The 23198-nt window shown below is 39.4% G+C and overlaps 1 protein-coding gene across 1 annotated transcript in view; it reads right to left on the reverse strand.

Annotated features, from left to right (window-relative positions):
• Positions 1 to 22961, reverse strand: part of ap1m3 (adaptor related protein complex 1 subunit mu 3) — a 28278-nt gene extending 5317 nt beyond the window's left edge. The window contains exons 1-9 of the mRNA XM_075485854.1: positions 22738 to 22961; positions 15113 to 15269; positions 14571 to 14638; positions 14072 to 14202; positions 7836 to 7983; positions 6573 to 6699; positions 3224 to 3366; positions 1313 to 1384; positions 855 to 1013 (exon numbers count right to left, since the gene is read on the reverse strand). Of these exons, the coding sequence (XP_075341969.1) occupies positions 855 to 1013; positions 1313 to 1384; positions 3224 to 3366; positions 6573 to 6699; positions 7836 to 7983; positions 14072 to 14202; positions 14571 to 14638; positions 15113 to 15269; positions 22738 to 22779 (1047 nt within the window). The 5' untranslated portion in view covers positions 22780 to 22961. The remainder of the gene's footprint in view (positions 1 to 854; positions 1014 to 1312; positions 1385 to 3223; positions 3367 to 6572; positions 6700 to 7835; positions 7984 to 14071; positions 14203 to 14570; positions 14639 to 15112; positions 15270 to 22737) is intronic.
• Between the last annotated feature and the right edge of the window lie 237 nt (positions 22962 to 23198).

The raw sequence follows: 23198 nt of genomic DNA on the forward strand, positions 1-23198 counted from the left end.
TTCCGTTTACAGGATGGTAATGTTCATAGAATAAGCTTTCACACAAGTTAATGGAGTCACAGGCTTTGTTGGCTGTGAGCTTTATTTATCATGGCAAGCCATGCTTTGCTTGTTTCCTCAAACTACATTATTAATTACTTGTTAACCACGGCTTCCTATGAGAATTTGTAGTTTTACGGCATTCAAAGGTGGAGAGTGAAAGGAAAGAATCTCCTTAAGAGTCACGCACGAGCCGGATAACGAAATACCATCGACAATTCTTAACCCTCCTTGACAAGCTGAAGGCGTAATGAATTACTGAGGCGATATCAGAATTTGACAGATAAAAGGAACCTTGGCTGAAATAATGTGCTTTTTTTTTTAAAAATTCAGTCAGTCTTTTGTTTTGAACAGTCATGAGAGCCAAGACTGTCACTCAAACTGAGAGGAGTAGGGGAGAAAAAAAATAGATACGCTAGATAGATAATAGATAATAGATATATAATGCTATTATGTGTGTGGGGAGATTGATCACAATATGATAAATAGCTGCCATCTAATACTTATTCAAACATTACATCATTTTAGTGTATGTAGACATGCATCACTGTGATGCAGGAAGCCAAAAATTAAGCAACACAATTGGAAATAAAAGCAAGAATTGCGCCACCTGCTGTTGGACTTCAAATGGATAAACATGAGCCTCACGTACTGTATTAAGCCCAATGTATTCTTACACAATCAGTTAATGTCCTAATGTTTGAAGAAAAATAATATTAGTTTTAGAACAAGTCATTTGGCCATTGGCTATTTAGCAGTGTTCAAATGGGTTTGGTTTAATGAACAGTAATAGCTGGTTTATACGCCACACTAACGGGGAAGGATTTGATGTTCCACTGCACGACGTTCTTCTCGGGCAACCACTTGGCGCTGCCTGTGCTGGTCTTGAACTTGGGTGAGTCAGCATCACTGGGCACCGGCACCAGAATTGACACATTGTTGGCAGTGGACCTGCTCTTAAACTGACTTCGAGCCTGCAGAAGGTGACAGAGGACAAAGTTCAAATGTCATTAAATGACTTTACCATAAAAAAGGGCAACCACATCTATATTTAAATGAAGTATGTCCTCATGATTATGCAGTGTAGCTTGTAATTGTTGCTGTTTGGCTGTCAAGACATCAAACAGATGGTAAACTGCAATGCACTTGAGATGCATGCGTCATAAATACTAAATGGGTTTTAGTGGAGGGACTACAGCCGATGAGAAGAGGGCAATAGGACACAGCGGTTTTGATGTGTGCATATTTATGTTTGTGTGTCACTCCTCGTTACCTTTACTTTAATCTCCACACGGCTGTGAGAGAACTTTTCAATCACACTCTCAATCCATATAAGAGGCTTCACCTGTCAGGGACAGATCGAAACACAGGGTCAGAAGTATGAGCGGGGAGCTGAGTACAGCAGCGAGGACAAGATGCTGTGCTCATACATGGAGGGAAGATAACTGGAAACATTTTATTCTGCTTTAAACACCGGAGGGCTATTTCACAAAATCTTGAACAATGCTTGCCATTACTTGGTCACTGCATCCTGGCTTTTCTATTTCCATTATCCCCGAAGGGTTGGTGGGGTGCAACCTGGTGCCTGTACAAGAAAACAGGTTCAATATATCCAGGTTGTCTTTAGGAGATATGGCTTCCCAAAGCCTAAAACTGGAGACCTTGCTAAGTGGTACTACAACGCTGGTTATAAACTTGGTAAGTCAACCCAGGCTCTCTGTCTCTGGATATGTGCGTGCTCATGTGTAACAGGCAGAGTTGACAGCAAGTGACCAATCCCAATTATATATTTCTAGCGGACTGAAAAGCAACCTCACCGCTGCTGGCAAAGCAGGAAGCAAAGCTGACAAAAAAAAAAAAAAAAAAGGTCAACTGAGTGAATGTGTGAGTTAATAAGCTCACATGCTGACAGCATGCACCCTAACCCTTTTTGCACCGAAAAAAGAACAAATAGAACATCTATTCAAAGCAGTCAGTTCAACATGTTCTTTGTTTCTATGCTTGAAGTGTTGTTTTTTAAAAAAAATATATAGTTATTGTATATTACAATGAAATAAAGCAGACAAATTCCTTTCTTTTTGCCCCAAGAAGGGGGTCCAGAACGACCATCCTGTGATACCTGGCTGTACTCAAGACTGATCACAAATGAATGAGCTATTAACTGAACCATATGAAGAAACTAATCATATATACAAGTATATAGAAAGAAAACACATCCTTTAATATAAGAGATTATAAGAGATAAGAAATGATCATCATTTTACCAGTGAAGAAAAGCACAGTTTTAGAATGCAGTAATACCCTTAGATCTTAAAAGCTGTTTGCTCAACCTTAAAAAGGTAGCATTTTACCACACACATTAGCATAAGTCTCGTTCTGATATGGAAATTTCATATAAATATTTGAGACATCCCAGACAGATGCCTGAACACCTCAACTTGCTCTTAATAAATGACTGAGATTTTAATACTATATCTAAATTGTCAGAACTCATCAATCAGCAATAACTGAAATTTTCTTTTTCCATTAATACTTGCAGGTTGTGTCTATTAACCTGATGCACCAGCTGGCTTATTTCACAGAACCATCTGGAAAGAGTGGAAAAAATGAGTGGAGCATCCCTCCTTCAAAGTCATGAGAGAAAACTGAACCAATCGGATAAACCAATGAACCAAACAGAATCAGTCAGGGACTTTGTCACACCTAAAACCCGCCCGTTGCTGCAGGTACAGGATGCTGATTGGTCCAAAGTTTTGAGTTTCAGCCACAAATGGATGGTTTGGAGCCTGACAAGATGAACCGTCTCAAAATCATACAAATCTTACAAAAATGGAGATGCTTCACAAAGTAATGACCAATCAGTATATTAACAGCTGTGGTCAAAGGTTAAAAGATAAGCAACAGTCCCAATGAAAAGTAATAAAAGTTAATACATATATTAAAACAAAAATAAGTCAATTAATAAATAAAACAGGACGTCAGTTCAAATGTACATCGTGTGGGAAAGTGAAGAAGGATAAATATATATTTAAGAATCAACATTTGAAGTTGCAATGTATTTGCTTGAGACTTACAGTGTGCACGGGGTAAATTATTCATGTGTCCTTGGCGCTTGTGGTATGCAGAGGGCATGGGAATTTGTGTGTTATTCAAGAGGACAGATTTGTTTGTGTGCCCGACTCACTGTTGTGTTGAGGCGGTACGACATTAGCTCGCTCTCGCCATCAGGGGGGATAAAAGAGATGGTGCGGTCGTTCTCAAAGCGTGACAGACGGACACACTGATGAAACTTCACATCCTCCAGCTCTACAGTCTTGCTCTTCTCTCCTAGCACACACACACGCACGCACAAAAATACACGAAAAAGATTAAGAGCGCTCCATGCTGCCTTGGGGGAAATCAAGGTCAAGGTAATAATGACTGACAAACATTCACTCAATCTCACACACTCGAATACACTGTAGAAGCAGCGTGAAATGGCATCCATCTGCCCTCCTCTTGTCCCCAACTGAATAATTCTGCTGCCACACACACGCATGCACATGGTTTGCTCTCAATACCTGCTGCCATCATCTTCTCCCCCCACTGGAGCCCAATCAGTTGCCTTACCAACACACTCACAGCTGCACTAACACACATGGAACGGAATTAATGAATATTGCAGGATAACCCACAAAAACAAAGCAAAAGCAAAACAAAACACTTTTTTTTAGCCATTGGTCTACCAAATACTACCGTTGTAATTCATTGTTTGAGGGGAATACGACTACAGTGAATAAATAAGAGATAAAATGCTAGTTTGCCCTTTTTATTGATAATGTAACGGCAAAAGTATATCCATTTGTCACTATGGTTTGCATTTTTTGCATTTGTTTCAAAAGGTGCTCAACAGTTATGCAACCGACTAAGTGTTTCCATGCCTGATTATTTAATTCATGATCATTTAGTTATTTTTTTTACCTTGTCAGTTCCATAATTCAGTCTTTAGAATACAGAGGAAATTTTTCACAGTCTCAGAATCTTCAGATTACTTGCTTTGACTGTTGAACCCAAAACATATATGACGTTTTCCAAATATTCCTCTCACAGGCTGCAACGGACATTTGAAGAGGTGACCTCTTTCATGGCTACATCTGTAGTCTGCTGGACAAAGCCCGGCATTCACCTCCACTGTGGTAAAATTTAGGATGCTGAGTAGTGGAAAACGGCTGTGATGATGGTGGGCCTGTGGGTCCTCCGCTGAATCCTTCCATTCAACAATCAGCTAAAGCCGACTTTACCTGCTTTGAATTTAGTCCTGGACCAGCACTAAGGCCTGCCAGAGAGAGAGTGTCTAAGTGTGTGCAAAATTGTTTTTGCGTATGTAGCTTCCTCGTTCATTGTTCTCTTGAGTGTGTGTACGTGCAACGGTTTATGCATGCCGATGATTGCATATATCTATATGAGCGAGAACACTTTCATTGTCAGGTAAAGCAGAGAAGACATTTAGAAATGTGGCCATCTTTCATTCTGTTTTTAAGTAAGTGTCCCAAATACAAGAAATATCACTCGCATGCAGCATTATCAACACAAAGGAAGGAAAGGTCATATGGGACACACTGTGTCATTTCTTGCACCTAAGTGTGTGTGTTCATGTCAGAGGAGGATTGAAAATGTAGCCTGCCCGGTGGTTCACCTTTAAGACCACTCTCACCTGTGTCGATGCTTTTAATGCACAGCAGTAAGCTGGAACCCAGTCTATTAAGTCTATTAAAATAAACCAGGTTACAATGAGATTCAGTAAACCTCCATCTAACCGTTCTTTGGGCGGCTATTTAATCTTCACAAAGGGGTAAAATTTTATTGCTGTCCTTTGTTTTACAAGGTTGTGAAAAAAGCATGACAAATAATTATTAAAAACAAAATCAGCTAGCCTGTGATATTTTACAGACGAAATGAATAATTCTGGCCTCTGAGTGTGAATTTCCACTTATCTTGGAGAGCAGTGGAAGGAAATCAAATATCTCACACTGTAGACCATGTTATTTGACTCCTTTTTGAGACCATTGTAATTAAGTACACTAGTTGGGAAATGGTAAATAATGTGAATGTTACTTGAATGTTATCTATTACAGTTCACCGTTGTTACAATTCTGGACTTCTGCCAGTGGAGGGCAGCATTAAATGATTTATAATCTCACACTTTGGCTGCATCCAGTTGGGATAGGAAGAACAAGCAGTGCAGGAATAATAATTACAAATTATTGGGAAATGATATGTAAAAAAGTGTAACTACTAGAGATGAGAAACATTTTGATATTTGTATTAATATGCAGTGTGTGAGAGCACGTTTGTGTCTGCCAGAGTGTTTGAACATTATTTGGGATCAGCATTTCTGTGGAGTTGTTATTTCCCACACTGCAGCACACAGCAGGGGGGGTTGTGGACTGCAACCACAGGATAGCCACAGACCCTCACCTTTCATCTGGAAGCTTGTAGCCTGGGGTGAGGATTAAATCAGAGGCAAAGAGACTAGATGGTGATGGTGTCTTTTCCCTTCAGTGAGGAAAAGTAGGGGGGGTGAGGAAATGTAGGCTACGAAGAGTAAGAAGAGATGGAGGAGGATGTCTGGGGGTAGTCAGAGGAGGATGTAGCTGTGGGAAACACTGATGGAAGAAATGAGTTGGCTGTGTGTGTGTGTGTGTGTGTGTGTGTGTGTGTGTGTGGGGGTAGAGGAAGGGCGAGAGCTGGGATTCAGTCAGAAAGACGAGGCAACGTATGAGGGTGAATTCAAGGTGAGAGTAAGCAGCAAACAGCTCTACCATCAAGCAGAAAATATTTTTTGTACTGAAAGTTGGACATTTTTAACATAAAATAGTTTTCATTCATAATGAATAAATAACTAAAAATATGGCCGTCACAATTTGCAAGCTCTCAATGTCACATTACATCAAATCTGGGCATCTTGAAATCATCACGTCAGTTATACACAACAGTCACTGTTTGATTTGTATGAAACAAAGTGTAAAATGATCATTTCAGGGCCAGATCACAGACAACTTTTCTATACATTTATGATCATCTATGGCATTCATGCATGCCACTGGATATGGTAGCAGCACATTTATTTTATCAAAATATCTACGCTCAAACCAGAGGTGCATGTACATCAGAATGTGCTTTAGTTATAATTGACAACATACATACAGGAGCACCAGTAAGTGTCTGAACATTAACAATTCTAACAATTGATATTGCAACAATATACATTTTTCCATAATCTATAGAGCAAAGTAACCTTTTTAAAAACTGCACATGATTTAAGTGTGTAGTCAAAAGGTTGCTGGAGCTGTACAGATAACCAAAGTAAACATGAATATGGGTTGGTTTAAGATAGAACTAGCATCAAATGTCCCTATTCTCACTTTGGTTGAATCCTGTTAGATTTGTTAATGTAGGACAAATTAGTTGAGAAATATCATGATCTTGCATATGTGATCATTCTGTAGTGTCAGAAATGCTTGTATGTATGAATGAATCTGAATGGTACTTACTGCCAGTGATCTCAAACAGCACTTTGTCATTGAGGCCCAATCTTAGTTCAGGCATCCCAGACAGGACCACTTTGAGCTTGATGGTGCCCACTATTTCACTGCGCAGTACACTGCCATTGGCACTCACCTTGAGACAGAACACAGAAGCATTACATTTTAACATTAAGCTTTATTCACGTTTGAAGAGTAACATGAGAAACCTGAAATGCACTGAATGCTGGGTTTACTGTTTGCAAATATAAATAAAGCTCAACCTGCTTCGTGTAAAAATATATTCTGCACCAATGCACAGTAATTAGAATGACAAAATCTAAATCAACAAATCAACCTTTCAGCAGATACGAGCAGACCTACGGAGAAAACCCGGAGGCTTCTTTGCATGCAGGGAGAGAAACATGAGCGAGGCACTGATGTGTTAGACAATGAAGAAAACACTTTTCAAAAAGTCCCTGCTTACAGGAAAGGAAGTTGCAACTGCAGCTTTACAGCAATGTTCAAATATCTTGCCCTTATTCGTTTCCTCTTTACTGATGAAAACCTGCTGCGATATGTTGAGCTGTCCCTGAACTGTCCCTTCAAGGACAAAACATTTGGGATACAAAACATTTTGTATTTAAAGACTCAGCATGATTATGTGTGTTCCGTTTCATTTGCTGCAGGACATTTTAGACTTAGAAGAAAATATAAAACCTCTCTCTGTTGTGAAGCCTTATAACACCACATTACCACAATGTAGTGTTATTGTCTATTTAAGCTCCAGGGACAGCAAAATGGAATAACAATAAAGGAACAACTTTTACGACACATTATATATGCCTGGCTTGTTTGGAGACAAACATGCTATAATCCAATAATTTCATCTAACGACTCCTCATAGAACGCAATGACACATAATAGCATTGTGGATTACTGACATTAGAGACCATTTCCTCAGTGATTCAATTAAAAAAAGTGGAAAACTGAGAAAACAAACCAAGGTTTTCACATAGGGGATTTGGACACTAACACAACAGTTATATCAAAATATTATGACCACGTTTGAGGGATATTAAGGGAAATAATAGGTGTGTCAATTGCTCTTTTTGGGTTTTTTCTACTCTATGTTTGGTTTGACTTCTTGCAACTTTGTTTCCTTTTGAAAAAAGTATGAAAAACTATATAAATGTATATCTACTGAACATATGAAAATAAGCTCAAAATTCACTCTTCCTCTACAGCTTTCATTAGGGGTTAGAACATTGACGAAGCAAGCATTGTCCTCACCAGTAGATTTACGGACTCTATAACATCCATGAAAACTTCATTTTTCCTGTATTTGATGCCCTCTGACCGCCAGGACACAGCATTAGTGACGGTGGCGGGTGGTCGAGGTGCGCCAACCTCTAGTTTATGGCCCTGCTGGGTGATGTACCTGAAAGACACAAAGATACAGAAAAGCCGTTCAGCTGTGTCCAGTGTCTGTAATCCTGCTGAGTGAGGCGCCAGTTCATTCATCACGCCAGTGGAAAAAAAGAAAGTTCATCGCCTTCATTAGTTTTTAATGTGACATCATTTCCAAACTCGGGAGAAAAACATTGAAAACAAGAAAAGCTAGTGCGCTAAAATATAATGAATAAACTAAAAATATACTTAATACACCTAATTCTGCTGGAAAGGAAACAACTGATCTAATGGGAGAGGGTAATAAAGAGGGTGTGTGTTTATCAAGCAATGTGAACATAATCTTTCTTCAGGAATGTTTTATATTTTATATTAATTATACCTCATGACTTTAATCAAATTAGATGCTCCGTTGTAAATTGATTAAAGGAGCTTTGTTTACTTTTTTGTTGGAAGACCATTCATGGATGTAATTGGAAAACAGATTTACATAAATCCATTGTGACTGTAGTCATGGATAACAATGTGGCATGTGCATTTGTTTGACTATTAAGTACTGCTTGAATAAATAAACTAAAGCAAACGTCCCCTTAAAGGTGGGGTCTGAGATCTTGGAAAAACGGTTCCTGCAAGCTATATTTTTGAAAATACACAACCTTGCCTCTCCCTTCAGCCCACCCCTCAAAACCACGCCTTCAAAACACATGAACGAGTCACGAGTCTGTGAACGCGCAGGGGGGAGGGGTGAGGGGGGCTGACGGTTGATTGGCATGTCAGAATCCAATAGAAGTAACTCTCATCATTACTTCTATTGGTTAGACATTTCCTCTTGCTATGCCCTCTACAATGGACTAAAAGATTTAGTTTGTTTTCCAAACATTCTATTATAGTGGGTGAAATGGGGTCGTGAGGAGGTTTTCAGACAATATGATAAAAAATGCTCCAGAAAACATCACAGACCCCACCTTTAAGAGTGGTGGACCCCACCGAGGAAACACTGAAACAGCTTTAATGTGCTTACAATTTCAAAGGATTTAAACATTTTTATTAGCAAACATACGTCACACAATTTCAGGCGCACAAAGTAAAATTGGTAACAGACTTTAAACTGATCTGTAACACCATCCATGTGATGTGCTCTGACAACTAACTCAGCTACACTGTGCACTTTCATTAGGTAGAAACTAAGATGCTCACTAGTCACTCAAAGGGACCTTGCTCTTAACAATGCATGACTTTTAAGCCTACATACAATTCAGATGAATAAGTTATATTGAATTCACCCCACGTACTACTGAAAAAAAGAAAAAAGAAAAGAAAAATGACGTAGGGACCAAAACCCATTTTTGGACCAGACTGTAAACCTTTATTTCTATAGTAAAGTTGGTTGTTGAAACATGTAATTAGAACTTAATTTTTTTTAGCAGAGGTGTCAGAGCCTGTTGTTTATCATTATTTTATCATCTAATATTTGTCAGGCTAAGTAGATTCATACCAAGTAAATTAGTAAATGAATACATACATTTATAAATAAAATCTAAGTAACACGTTTAAATAAGTATTTGATTATTTTCAACAGCTGACACCAACAAGCAGTTCATTTAAACAAAATGACATTCTTGGACCATCTTTTGCAAACCCACCACTATGCAAAGGTGGGTTGAGCGATGGTTACAGCACAACTTGAGTCTGTGCAACTGTCCTTTTTAAGTTTCTTGAGCAGTAATTCTGTCTGAAGATGCTGCGGTTATAAAATCAGAATCTATTAGAGGGCAACAGTCTGGAAATTCTTCCATACAGTCCTTATGGGCTTGTTTTCAGTCCCAATCCCTGACACATTGGCTGTTTGACAACAGAAAGCTTTATTGGGAATTTGCCTGCATTAACGGACACTATTTACAAAAGGATGCAAAAAGATGGAACTTCAGAGCATATGCAGAGTGTGATAACACCTAGTATTTTGGGACTTTTTTCAGCAATAATTTCAGACTCATTTTGCCATCTGACAACAGAAACAGACCAAATTGCAAATGAAAGCAGTTTTATTGGGAATTCAGCTGTATTTATTCATTTACGTTTTATGAGGGATGGAGAGAAACCCAAAGCAGAATGCATATGCACAGTTAAGTTATAAACATGCCAACTGACCTATCACGTTATCCAACAACATTTAGTGTCTATTTTTAGAATATTTTAGAAATACTCTACTACTGCTATTAAAAATACTTGGCCAAACTGTGTTAAATTTCCTGCTGCTTTAGTTTCAAATCAACAGAAACTTGACACGTGAGACGAGGACACATGTCGAGAGGTCTCGATCCTCACATCCTCTTTGCATACCTGCACAGATTTATGAGGACACAGCCACTCCAGAGAACTTACTATTTCATCTTTAGGAAAAAAAAATTAAGTAATACTGAAGTAATGACTCCAGCAAGCTACCCGATTTTAGCCCAGTGAGCTTTGAAACCTGAAGTGCTGCTCAGCTAAGCATGCCATATCTGAGCCCACCTTGCTCCACTGGCGGTGAGAATAACCATGGCACGATGATTCCCAGGCTTCATTACTACGAGTAAATTCTTCCTACCTTTCACATTAGCTGCACAGAGTCATTCAATCCTTTAATTATTTAAAAATATATATAGATTTTTTTAGTTTTACAAGTGTCCATAAGTTAATCAGTAATGAATTTAAGTGCACTTAACTCCACTAAATAAAGTCTTGGATTCCCTCAGAAAAAGAGGGGACGGATGCACCTATCCTTATTTCGGTTACCTGATCTCTTAGTGAGAGGATTTATTTTAGCAGGCCTTTCTTTCTCCAGGGAGACCTAATAACTTGTCATGAGAATAAGACGGAGCTATACTCAGATAAACAGCATGTGGCCGGGGTTGTTTTTATCCAAACACCTGCCTCCACTCACTGTTTACTTCAACTGGTCTCATTTCCTTTGCAGGCCTGTCTGGGGGTTTTATTCTTTAAAAATCATTTTTCTCTGGAGTATGATGCCGACTGGATCAGTTATTTCAGCTTGGTCTTTGAGAGCCTAAAAACATTTGTTTCATGTACTGTAATCATGTACATTTTGAGGTGTCAGATTTCATTAACATGCAAACTGGTTGTACCAAAGGAACAAATGGTACTTTAGTCGCTTCATTAAAAACACACTGAAGGAGTTCTCTTGAGCAGTACTTGATCTGAGAGTGGAGATTTTGCTCATATTCACAAAAGGATTTTATACAGATGTTGTGCAGCCACATGCTTCGGATCTGCTTTAATTAAGCCATTAATTCCAAACTCCGACCAGCACACGAAAGAGTTAGGGGTCCCAACTACTCTACCTGAAGTAGTCTCATCTCACCCTTCAATCAATTCACTTCTGACCTTTCATTCTGCCACTTCTCCTTTTCTATTTTCAGTTGTTCCTCACCTCTTTTTTCTTCTATGGTGGCGTAAACAGTCTTCCCAAATGCAAGGTCACACCGCACTACTAATCTAGTGTTCACACATTTATGGATTCTGTTCAGGTACTTTGTCTGCAAAAGAGAACATGGTAACAATACAATTCCTTTATAATTCGGTGTGTGAATGTGTGTAATTAAGGAAAAAACATCACTGTGTAGTCTGTAACATTATTTAGACTAAGACGTGGTGTATGAGTGTGTGTGTGTGTGTGTGAGTGGGTGAAGGTGGCTTGCAGTGTAAAAGCGCTTAGAGTGATCAAATAGACTAGAAAAGTGCCAAGTACAGTCCATTTACCATTTACACATCTGGCTGTTCTGGGACATTCCATCATTTTGAGTCCTTTTCAGACCACCTGGTGAATTCAGCATCACTTTTTGCTTAACTCTTTTGCTGATTTCAGCCCAACTTGTAAGACAAACATCTTACTAGGGTCAATAACAACTAAGTCAATTAAAACTGTGATATCTGAAAAACTGTCATCCTTTTCTTAAATATTTACATCATAAAATTTAGGAATATTAAGTAAGAGTACAAAGGGACAACGGAACATTTTTTTGAGCTAAGCTGAACTTAAGCCCATCAAGAGTTTTACTTTTGCTCACCAAGCAAGTCTCGGTGTATATAAAGTCTTCATTCTTTGCTCCGTTTTTTAATTCCAATGCCTCCTGAAGGAAACATCTGGTTGGTTGTGCCACAGACAATAATGCTCCGAGTGGTGTGAGCAAAACAGGACAATAAAGTTGAAGCCGGACAGCTGAACAATGAACAGCAACCTACTGTAAAGCCATCTGCAGCCAAAATGAATTGTTGATTTGCGTGACAGCTCCCTGTTGTCACTTCGCCTAAAGTTAAAAGAAAACTGTCAGCTGTAGCTGCTCTAAACTAACTTTACTGCTTGAGCACAGGCCAAGTGAAGCTAATGAATGCAATCGAATCCTCCCAAAGAGACAGAAACTAACAGAAAGGGTCTTGTTTTCCCATCAAACGTAAATTTTCTTTGAAATGTCGATGAGAAAAAGTGCAACACAAACAAGTTTGAGATTGATTGACAGATTAAGGCGAGAGATTTTCCCTTGTTTTCTGTCCCAGTTCCTTCCACCTACAGAGTGTTGAATGCTTGCTGACATGTAGGAAAGTCTTCACGTGCTGAGAGATGAAAAGCTATGACGAGAGGGTCGATGTTGGTTTGTTTTGTTGCTTTACTGGGTTTCTGGTTTGCCCCCTTCTCCTCAGAAATGCTAATGAAGGGATCTGGAACCGAGTTTGGCAGCAAACTGACAAATTAACATAATTTACAGCAGTTTTAAGAAACACACACAATAGCTATGTTCCTCTCTGTACAGTCCTGACCTTACTAAGTACAATACCCCAAGATGAGTAATGATATACTTTGTCTCTATATAAATAACTTCATCTGCATATTTGTAGCTTTATAGAGACACACATGAACACAACATTTGGCACATGTATTCATGCAGTCTCACTTGCATCCACCCACACATACACCAACCCATTCAAACTCTCAGCAGGCACACGGTATTATAACGTAAGAAAAAAAACGGTGTTTTTGTGATGGCTGGGTCATGAAAAGGTTAGAGAACTGGAGTCGTAGCCTCCAGAGGCAGATACAGTCAATATGTGTGTGTACTGTGTGTTGATGTACGAGCGTGTGTTCGCACAAGACAGAGATGACAATTGTGTGTCTCCTTGGAGAGGGGAGCAGGGCTTTTCTCTGTCTGAGAGTCTTAAGTGTGTCCAGTTGACGGTGTCATTGTGTTTGAGTGCCAATAGGAGCCTGGTAATTATCAGCACTATTCAGACACTGAGCACACAAACTGTACACGTACACACACATGCACGCACACGCACACACATTACCAAAGCCAAGCCTCAGTGCTAAAACAGCAAAATATCAATCACATTTTACCAGACAAAGCCCAAACACTCTTGAGATATGATACTATTTAACAATGCACTTTGCAACAGTGAATGTTTCAGTTCTTTAAAAGCCAAGTGGATAATGCGCTCAGTGAGCCCATGTTACTGTGTGCAGAATATAGAGTGAAAGTTTAACCCTATTTACACCTATCAACACAAATATGCCTGGAACCAGGATGCTTCAGTTCATTTTACTCACTCAGTAACATTCTGCTATACATCACAACTATAGTCCCCAGATGTATTCCGCTGAATGAAACAAATAAGCCTGCATCACTTCAAATTTAATCATTTTGGGTTCTTATTCCCTCTCCGCTGCTCACTTACTGCCTGAAATACGAAGCTGTTATCTGACTGAAAAACTCTTCCCCTGATGGATGATACAGGCACCACTTGAGCAAATGTTGTTACATTACATTAAAATCAATCTGAAGTGCACCAATTACTTCTTTGAGAATCTGAAACTTTAACCTCGTCTGTTCATCAGCCTGATTTTTAAAGGCCAAAAACACAGTGCATACATACTTGAGCCAAGCTTTGTCTGATGTGAAAGCTTTAAAAAAAACAAATGATAAAAAGCAGCTTTGGCTTAAAGTTTGTCAGGATTACCTGCTCATATCTAAATAACCACATGTTCGGAGCGAATACGTTCTTGGACTTGAACACGCTAATCACCACTGCATTGAGGATCTGCGGCTGTGTTGTACTTTTCTTACTCTTGCAGGATCTTGCTCTCAGTTGTCTGGGGAAATCCAAAATCCATCACTTCATCCATCAGTTCGTACACGGTCACAAAGTTGTCACGAATACTCTCCTCCTCAAGCTCCTTAAAGTACTCCTTAAAGACCTACAAAGAAAAGATACATCTGCTTTTAAATGATCGTTGGTTTTTTTTGTGCTGCATATGTGTTAGTGAGCATCTACTGACAGTAATTACATACACATCAATAGTTAAAAACCCAGTTCACAGTTCAAATTGAAGGTGACGTTGATAACAGCACTTTTACAAAAATCCATTTACATTGCAATGAAAAGCATTTTTCAATACAGACAGAGGTAAGTATGCTACGAGATCAAAGAATAAACAGCAGAAATGGATTATGGCCCTGCACCTAGAATCTGAATGCAAACAGTCTGAGTTACCAACTTTATAACTTTTCCAGCATTTTACTAAAAAATAAAGATACAAAAGATGGTCTCACATATCAGACTTACCTGTACTATCTTATAAAGGAAGGAGTACACAAGAGCAGCATTGGCATTCTTCTTAGTCATCGCCACCACTGAAGAGAGGGCTGTTAAGAAGCAACATTATATCTAAAAATGGCAAGAAGCAATTAAGCAATAATGCAGTACCCTGGGAATACCAGTTACTCACAACTGTAATTACTCACACCTGCAATATGATGCTGAATTAATAACGTGTGAGGAACTCTGACTACACCGTCCCGCAGTGGAAAAAGGTGGATATTCTGCACGGTGCAAAGCACATCACCGACTGTGATACATGATGTGTTAAAACAGATGCCAAGAAGCCTCAAAGCTGTCTGCCTCACAGACCTGATGCACATGACTTCCTGTGCTTCCAAATTGAGGTAAAAAGGAGGATCTGGGAAACTGTACTGATGTTTTCTGGTGACATTTACTGTTGTACTAAAGTATATGTGGTAAATTGGTTCAGAGCATCTGCAGAGAACGCTTGTTTTCGCACAGACACGTTAAAGGACACAATTCAGAAATGAGCTCTCTTTGGATACAGTAAAGGTTGCTGTGTTTGATCCACATGAAGTGTGATGAGCCGTGGCTGACCAGTGGTGTCATCTCAGCATCTTCCTCCCTCTTCATCAGGATGGGCATAAAGTGGTCAATCTGATTCATGTCCATGTTCCCCATGTAGTTGCGGCAAATCAGGACCTAGATAGATAACATGAAGACAGAAAATACTGAGGCAGAATGCAATATTACGGAGGAACGACAGTCATTAAAGATTCAAAGGTTTTGGCTTGGATACAAAACCTGCACTCCAGCTTAAAGATGCTTCAGGAACCAAAGAAAATAAAAACCTCTCCAAGCTCAGCTCCAAAGTAAATGTGCAAACTGTGTTTCAAGCTTGGAACCTCTTCTTTGTAGCTTAATGGACTGATAGGTACTTTATCATGAAAGATGAATGACCAGCTTCTCAATATGAGAGAGGAATTGGAGCCGACTCTATCCAGGTCCATAAGGTTATTACTCTGAGAAATCTAACACACCATGTGATGCCCAATGCCACAAAAATACAGGGTAATAGTTGAGAAATGTAACTACCCTAATGTCTTGCCCCTGGCCTAACCATGTTCTATTTTCTCCCTTGTGGTCAACAGGCAAATAAAGACAAAATAGCAAAAGATTGTTCTGGATAATATTAGTACAAAGAAAACATGTAGATGAATTTACTCTGTAAAACACATCTACTTCTTATATTCAGTCCATTTTGTATTTTGCTTGCAGTCAAACAAAGCAAATGCTATTATTCTTCGTAACTCTAGTTGTGTAATCGTACGGCGTGGCAGATGCTTGGTTGGTTGGTTACTTCACTACTGACATTAAGAATGGGAAATGACAATGGGATGATCCATGATTTCAATGTGCCAACATTAATTGCTTTCCCATCATGATCAATTACTGAAATATTTCTCATTATTTCACAATTTCTATTTGTCCAGCACCACAGCTCAAAGGCCAGTTGCATTTCTTTCCTCAGAGGTTCTTTGTCGTAGTTGCAAATTAGAAAATGTAAATATCGGCATGTGCATCAAATCATCTTCTTCTCTGGGATTTCATCCAAAATTGCTTTCCACAACAATTCTTAAAAAAAACATGAAATAATTGAAGATTTGAAATAAAAACAAGCTGTGGGATGGTCAGCTACATTAGGACATGTCGATGTTAACACTGCTAAATAAACTACTGAAAATGGATCTTCTTATAAAACATGCATTGTGTTATTTGGGGACCAGTGTCACCACAGGTAGTTCTGTGAAATCTGATTTCCATTTGTGAATTCAGTGAAGAACTTTGTTCACTGACAATGGCTTTCAGAAGGGTTCCTGTGCCCGTGCAATATTTTCCACCACAAAATGGTGTCCGTTAAAGCGGTGGCACCTTAGCGCACAGGTGTCAAAGTGATCCGGTAAAGGGCCGGTGTGGCTGCAGGTTTTTGTTCCAACCCTGCAGCAGCACAGCTGATTTGTTTCATTCAATCAACTGAACTGTCTGCACTGAAGGTCTTAACCAGTTCAGTTGATTGAATGAAACAAGTCAGCTGTGCTGCTGCAGGGTTGGAACAAAAACCTGCAGCCACACCGGCCCTTTACCGGATCACTTTGACACCCAGCGCCTAAGGAGCACGGTGAGCCTTGTTCCCTTGTTAGTTTTCAGCCTTGTTCGGCCTTGATAACGAAATCCCCAAAGTCTTTGCAATTTTAAACTGGAAAATGTTATTCTTGAAATGTTGATTCTCACTTAGGTTCACAGAGAGATCAGCCCCTCCCCGTCCTAACATGTGAAAGACTCAGCCCGTCTGACATACTCTTTTCATTTTCAGTCATGTTTCTGATGTGTTGCAAGTTTGTCTAACTTAGTCGTGTATTTGAAATTAAATTTATGGTTTAAATAAATTCCAAATAGTTGGATTTTTAAATAAATAATCTTTGTAAAATAAAACAGGGCACATTTATTAGCAAAGCCGTTTGTCATGGAAGTGAATGATGGCAATAACATCATTCTTTGGTCTGATCCTCATTCGTGACTGACACTGGGCTGTAGAGCTGGGCAGTACAAAACCGTTTTCATTCATATTGATATTCTTTAACTATATATAATCTGACAATACTGAGGTAAGGATGAAACGGCCAATTTCCCCTAAAGCCATGGCAGTGTGAATAATTGTTCTCACTCACAGCACAGCAGTACATGTGACTGTGAGTAATGTGGAGATGAATCTATCGCCATGTCAAAACTAAAAAACGTGAAGCTCTGTCGGCTGAAAATGACACTGTGCAGAGTTGAAGGTGCCAACTGGAAGTATATCTTCATGGTGCGTTTACCTGCGCCTTGTAAATTCTGAAAACTACGTCACTTCGTACGTCAAAGCCTGTGTGACTTTATGGCACTCTAACAGTATATATTTGCAAAAAAACACTCGGATATGTCCATTATGTTTGACCAATGCTTTATTTTTTTGACAGTCTATGCATAATTTGGCTCAGAGAAAGAAAAAAAATTCTTCATTTAAATAGAAACACAATCTTACATGCACACGCCTAGATGAGTCAGCGATCTTACCAGACTTCGGAAAATGCTTCTATGCTTGAGGGGTCTCAATGACACTCTCTCTCTCACACATACACACAATGCATACCTCCTTCTTTAATAGAGGAGTCTGTTGCATAGGGGTCACACGGGGCAGATGCAACAAAGGCAGGAGGAAATAAGAAATAAAAAAGGGACATTCCAGCAAAGTAAAGTAATCTGGGGGAGAAAAGGGATATGGACAGGCCACTGCTCAGGTACTGTGAAGCGATGGAAACCACAGAGCGAATAGTTCAGAGGTCACTGGATGAAGAGAATGAGATAGACACATCCTTGTATCAAAAAGAGCTGCAATATTGAAGGCCCTGGAAAAAAAAAAAAAAAAAGTGCCCAGTGATTCACTTTGTAGTTCTGAAACTAAACCTTGATAGATAAAAGTAACCATCAACAAAGTATTCCTCAAACTAGTCTGAACAGCAGGTCCATTCTCCGGTGTTGTGCTTAGTTATTCCATCAGAAAGAATCTTTGAGGAAACTGTCCTCGATAAAACAGTGTTTGGGCTTCTTATATACCAAACTGTGAAGGCAAAAGTGGTGTCATAAGTGTCTGAGCAAAGAAACAGCCCTCAAACACACTGCAGAGCCGGCGTCCAACAGCCAATTAGAACGCACCATCTACGCCTGCACAAATTGACTTATCTCTCCAGCACAGAAGGGGGCAGTAGTTTATGAACAATATTCCACGAGAAATCCCAGAGCATTATGTAGATAAAAAAAAAAATGTAAACAAAACAGCGTTTGCTTTTTTATCACGTTGCTTGTTCATTTGCTCGCCAAAGAAATTTGTGTGCATAAACAGAGACAAAAAAAACCCAGTCGGACTAATCTGTTTCACTGATAGACGCTAAACTGATTCAAAGAGCTGCATTAGCTGAAAAAAAGATGTCGAGGTCCAACAGTGCAGGCAGTGGGCTACACACCAAAAAAGTCAAGAGAGACGGATGCAGACGCTCCAGATGTTCCCTGCGGCCGAGTGACAGCCCGATGCGTAAGTGCCTTTCAATACACAAAGGAGACGAGACCAGCAGGCTTACTTTGCCAGTACGATGCATCCATCCATGTAGGATCAGTGTTTAATGTTGGTTTAAATGTGTAGAATATCCATCAGTTAGAAAGCTAGCAATTATTAATAACACTGGCAATGACCATTCAAAGGCATTAATCAAATGTGTTTCCCAAATGGGATGATTAGCTGCTTTGTCTTCTGTTCTAGATAACTGGGCATCAATATGGACAAAATAGGTAATATTACCATTAGAAATGAAAGACTGAATCAATTAACCAAAACTTAAATGAATGAATCAGCTGTGGTCCATTTTAGAAATTGTGTTTGTACTGATGCGTTGACAAAATAAATAGAACTAAACTAAAATAACTGGTCTAAAACGCAAAATGCTCAACTCGTGCAGCCTTTAGTGAGGGCATGAAGAGCGCTGCAAAGAGTTGGAAGGAAAAATGATAACTAACACAGTCATGGTGCAGTTCATTAATCTTTGAAACAATTCGCAGATCAATGATTAAGTAACACTTTCACTCCAATCGGTCCCTGGAATTTAATCAAACACATCTTTTATGATGAGCCTTGAAAGGTTTGACTGCTTTATTCCCCATTTCACAGTTTCTAATTCCCCACTGTATAATTGTTTGCATGTAACGTGCCATTTGCCAAACAGCAGCTTGCTTTTGAGAGACATTTCAGTTGGACAATACGAATGTGACAAGTGTCTTCATTGTGACAATTACAGCGTAGATAGCGGCAATCAAAAAGGAGATTTTAAAAGGCTGCCGTTTCAAGTAAAATTTATGCGAGAGTCAAAACATCTGTGGTGTCTTGCTGGTTAAAATGTGTGTCATATAAAAAAAGAAAACACCAGACAGTGTAGAGATTTCAGCAAAGCAGGACACATGAAAAAGAACACCTCACACAAACAGTATAACTATTCCTGAAAGCGAAACAGAGCCACTTAATAATGCAGGTCACATTAACATCTAGTGCGCATATGTTACATCTGAGCAAGTCACTCCACTGTCTATTAAAAACACACTTTATCAATGTGAGCTCTGTTGGCTTCTCAATGGAATTATCCTGAGGTCACGCCTGTGAGCATGCTAACAGGCTGATGTTCAGAAGAACAATATTCTAAAGCATCCTTCTGACTTTAGTGTCACTGAACAAATATAGTTGACATTCATAAATGTCATAAAATTCCTTTCATGAAAAAGGAAAAAAAGAGAGTTTAAATATCAAAATTATCAACTGTTTTAGCAGCAAAATAAAAAAAAAATAGATTAATTAAAGTATGGTTTGAAATACAGACACATTTTTTCCAAAAAGTCCTGTGAAGGCCAGTACAAGAAGATAGGCTACTCAAAACTGCATTTTATCTCCAAGGCATTTTCTCACTGTGGTGATCCGTTGCTGCTTAAATCAGTTCAAATTTAAGCTATTGATGGCCTTTAAAAAAGAAAAACAAATGCAATCACAGTCAGGATTTAGAGGAATGTAGTTAATGGGATTCACACGGCAACGAGTGACTGTTTTTCAGTGTGTGAAATCGATAGGATCCACTCACTGCTGACCTTTAAAGGCAAACAGCAACTGGGAAACCCTCATTGGAGTGTATATCCCGAAGGCAAGCATGACCAGAAAAAAATCTCAGCAAAGCTAATGTCACTCTGAATCATCCATCAACACTTTGGGAAACAATCACAGTGCAAATCTCGCCGAGTCAGTCCAGTATCAGCCTGATTAATGGACGTGAAGAGACAGAGCTGTCAGGATTAACTGTAGCTTACTTGTGGATGAGATAATGGCCCACTGAAAAGATGCCACAGAGTTGATCCATCATTTGGAACCATTCAACTTTGTGAGTGGTCACAGTGTCTCATTTTCTCAACAGTTTGAGATTCAGAGTCAACAGGAGTCTACACTCACACATGCAGCTCTTTGGGGCTTCACTTGGAGAATGTTAGCATGCTTACAGTGATCTAACATGCTGTTCTTTAACGTGTTCTTCTTAGCCTTCATTGTTAGCATTAGGAGTGGACGACCATGCCAAAAAAAAATAAATAAAAAAAATCACATGAAGATCGTTTAGGATAAAACCATTAGCCTATCCACAATGCCACAGACTAGATTGTTCCACTAGAAGCAACAGTGTTCCACAAAAATGTATGAGCTCCATTTAAAAACACTTTGAAATTGTCCATTTGACTGCATTACTAATACATAACTGATTAGGTTATATCCGAGACTTACTTTTAGCAAAAGCACTACCTCACAGAGTGAGGTAAGAGCCTGGTAACTTTGAGGAGGTGAACTGCTAGATATGAAGAAAAAAGGTGGCTGTGAATGTGCTTATGTCATCAAACTTAAACTCATTGTGGTTGAAAAGTACATAATAAAAAACAAAGTGTCAAATGCAATTATTTGATGATTACTTATCGCTCATTAAAACAAAATCTGATGATGTCAAGCTTGACTTGTGATCACATTTTAGGCTGCAGCTGACGACACTGAAGCCATTTCTCTGGACAATCCAAAACCTCCATGTTCACATCTTAAAAATTCTATCGGGAACCACTTGGAACAAATGACACCATGCTGATTTCAATAGCCTGACATTTTGGTCTGCGCAGCAGGTCCCAGAGGCCAGCCATGTGTAGTCGGGTGCCCAGGAGGTGTGAGGGAAAGGGGCAGGCCCGATGGAGGAGGAGTAAAGGGCGGAGGTGGCCCGTGTGTTTTCAAGTGTGTCTCTGAGTGCTGAAGTGGCCTGTCTCTTTATACATGATTGGTTTGCATTACTGTCTCCAAGCCAGCCCAAACGAATAGTTTTATGTGCGATATCATTTTGAATATTTCAACTCCATTCCACACTTTTTGCACTTTAGTAATACAATTTTAATTTCTCCTTTTATTTCTGTAATAGAGGACCTAGCCTGGTCGGGATAGAGGCAGGGGCAGGGTGAGAATCGCAGGTGAAGCTCTACCGACTTGCCCCAGGCAGAGATAAATAGATAGCAAGAGAGCTGGAGAAAAAAAACCTTTAATCTGCACAATCAGACATCCAGGCTGTGAGAGACGAATCTTTCTCCCTGATGGGTATTGTTGTCAAGCAGATAAAGATTCTTCTGCAATTCCTTATGTTGCCCTCCTAGTGACTCCAGAAATGCTTGATCATTGATTAAACAGACGCTTACCTTCACGAGGGCTTTAAATATCAGAAAAATTGCAAAAATGCATTTGTAAGAATTCCATGAATGACATATTCAAAGGTTTTGTTAACTCAACATTAGAGTTGGATCAGGTAGTACGGCTATCCTTCTAAACTGATCCACATTAAAGCTATTAGAAACTAATTAGAAAAATCGGTCAACGGTACCAATAGAAAAATTGAACGTTCACAGTCTCATTCATGGGAATTTTTACCAGGTTTTTCCATGTTTTGATGATTATAAACAAAAGCAGTGTTGGGTTTTGAACCGTTGGCCAAACACACTGCTGATATGAGGAAAGGGATGGTTTCTAATATTTTGTACATTCTGAAATATTAACTGTCAAATCAAGGAAAATGGCATATTAGTTTACTCATGCATACACACAATAGGCTACAGTCTCTTAAACCGCTTTTCCAATGCACTCCATCCTCCACGCAATTTCTTCATCGCTTTAGATAAAACACTTTTATTGGGTAGCTTGTTATGGCTACAAAGAGTGATAAACTCTTTGAAATGGGACCCATGGCGTACAATGAGGGCTGCATCGCTGCACAAGAACAAGCACGCTGTGTTTACTGAACATCAGTGAACGAGTTTGGCAAGTTGAGTTTCTTTTCCTGCCTCATTCAGCAGCAAGTTGTTGTCAAGAAACACAACTATGCGGGCATTTGACGGGGAGCGACAGCGCATGTCGACAAAAATGGAAAATATCTTTCAATAATGACGCTCTCTTAAGTTGACATACTCTTCCTTGTGGCAGGTGCTTCCTGGATAATGTCAACTTCCCACCAACAAGTCGTCACAAACTTACCTTTCCCTTTAGATCGAGGATGAATATCGCTGATGCCGACATCTTGGTGGAGAAAAATCCTCGAGAACAAGAAGTAGGCAAGATAATATCTGGGTCCACTGTAAGATATGGGTCACATAAATAGGATAAAAGTCGCTCCCATCATGCTCCTTTCTCCTCCCCTCCACTCTCTTTTAGTCGAAGCGTTTCGCTGCAACTCGCTGCCTTTCCGGACCGGTCAAACTCACCATGATCACGGAAGTGCAACTTCCGGTTGTCAGGCGACTGCGCCTCCTTCCTCCCTGTTCTTTTTAACATTTAATATACCTTTATTTCTTTTCTGTCTGTTTATGAATTATTCTTAAAATATTTTAGGGGGGGGGGGGGGCTTGTCCTTTTTTTTAAGAATGAAAATTGAAAGATTGTAAAAGCTGTTTAACGTTGTGGAGCTCATTAGGCTGGTTGGCAACAGGACATTAATA

The sequence above is a fragment of the Odontesthes bonariensis genome, chromosome 15, assembly GCF_027942865.1.
Source record: "Odontesthes bonariensis isolate fOdoBon6 chromosome 15, fOdoBon6.hap1, whole genome shotgun sequence".
Classification (NCBI taxonomy): Eukaryota; Metazoa; Chordata; class Actinopteri; order Atheriniformes; family Atherinopsidae; genus Odontesthes; species Odontesthes bonariensis.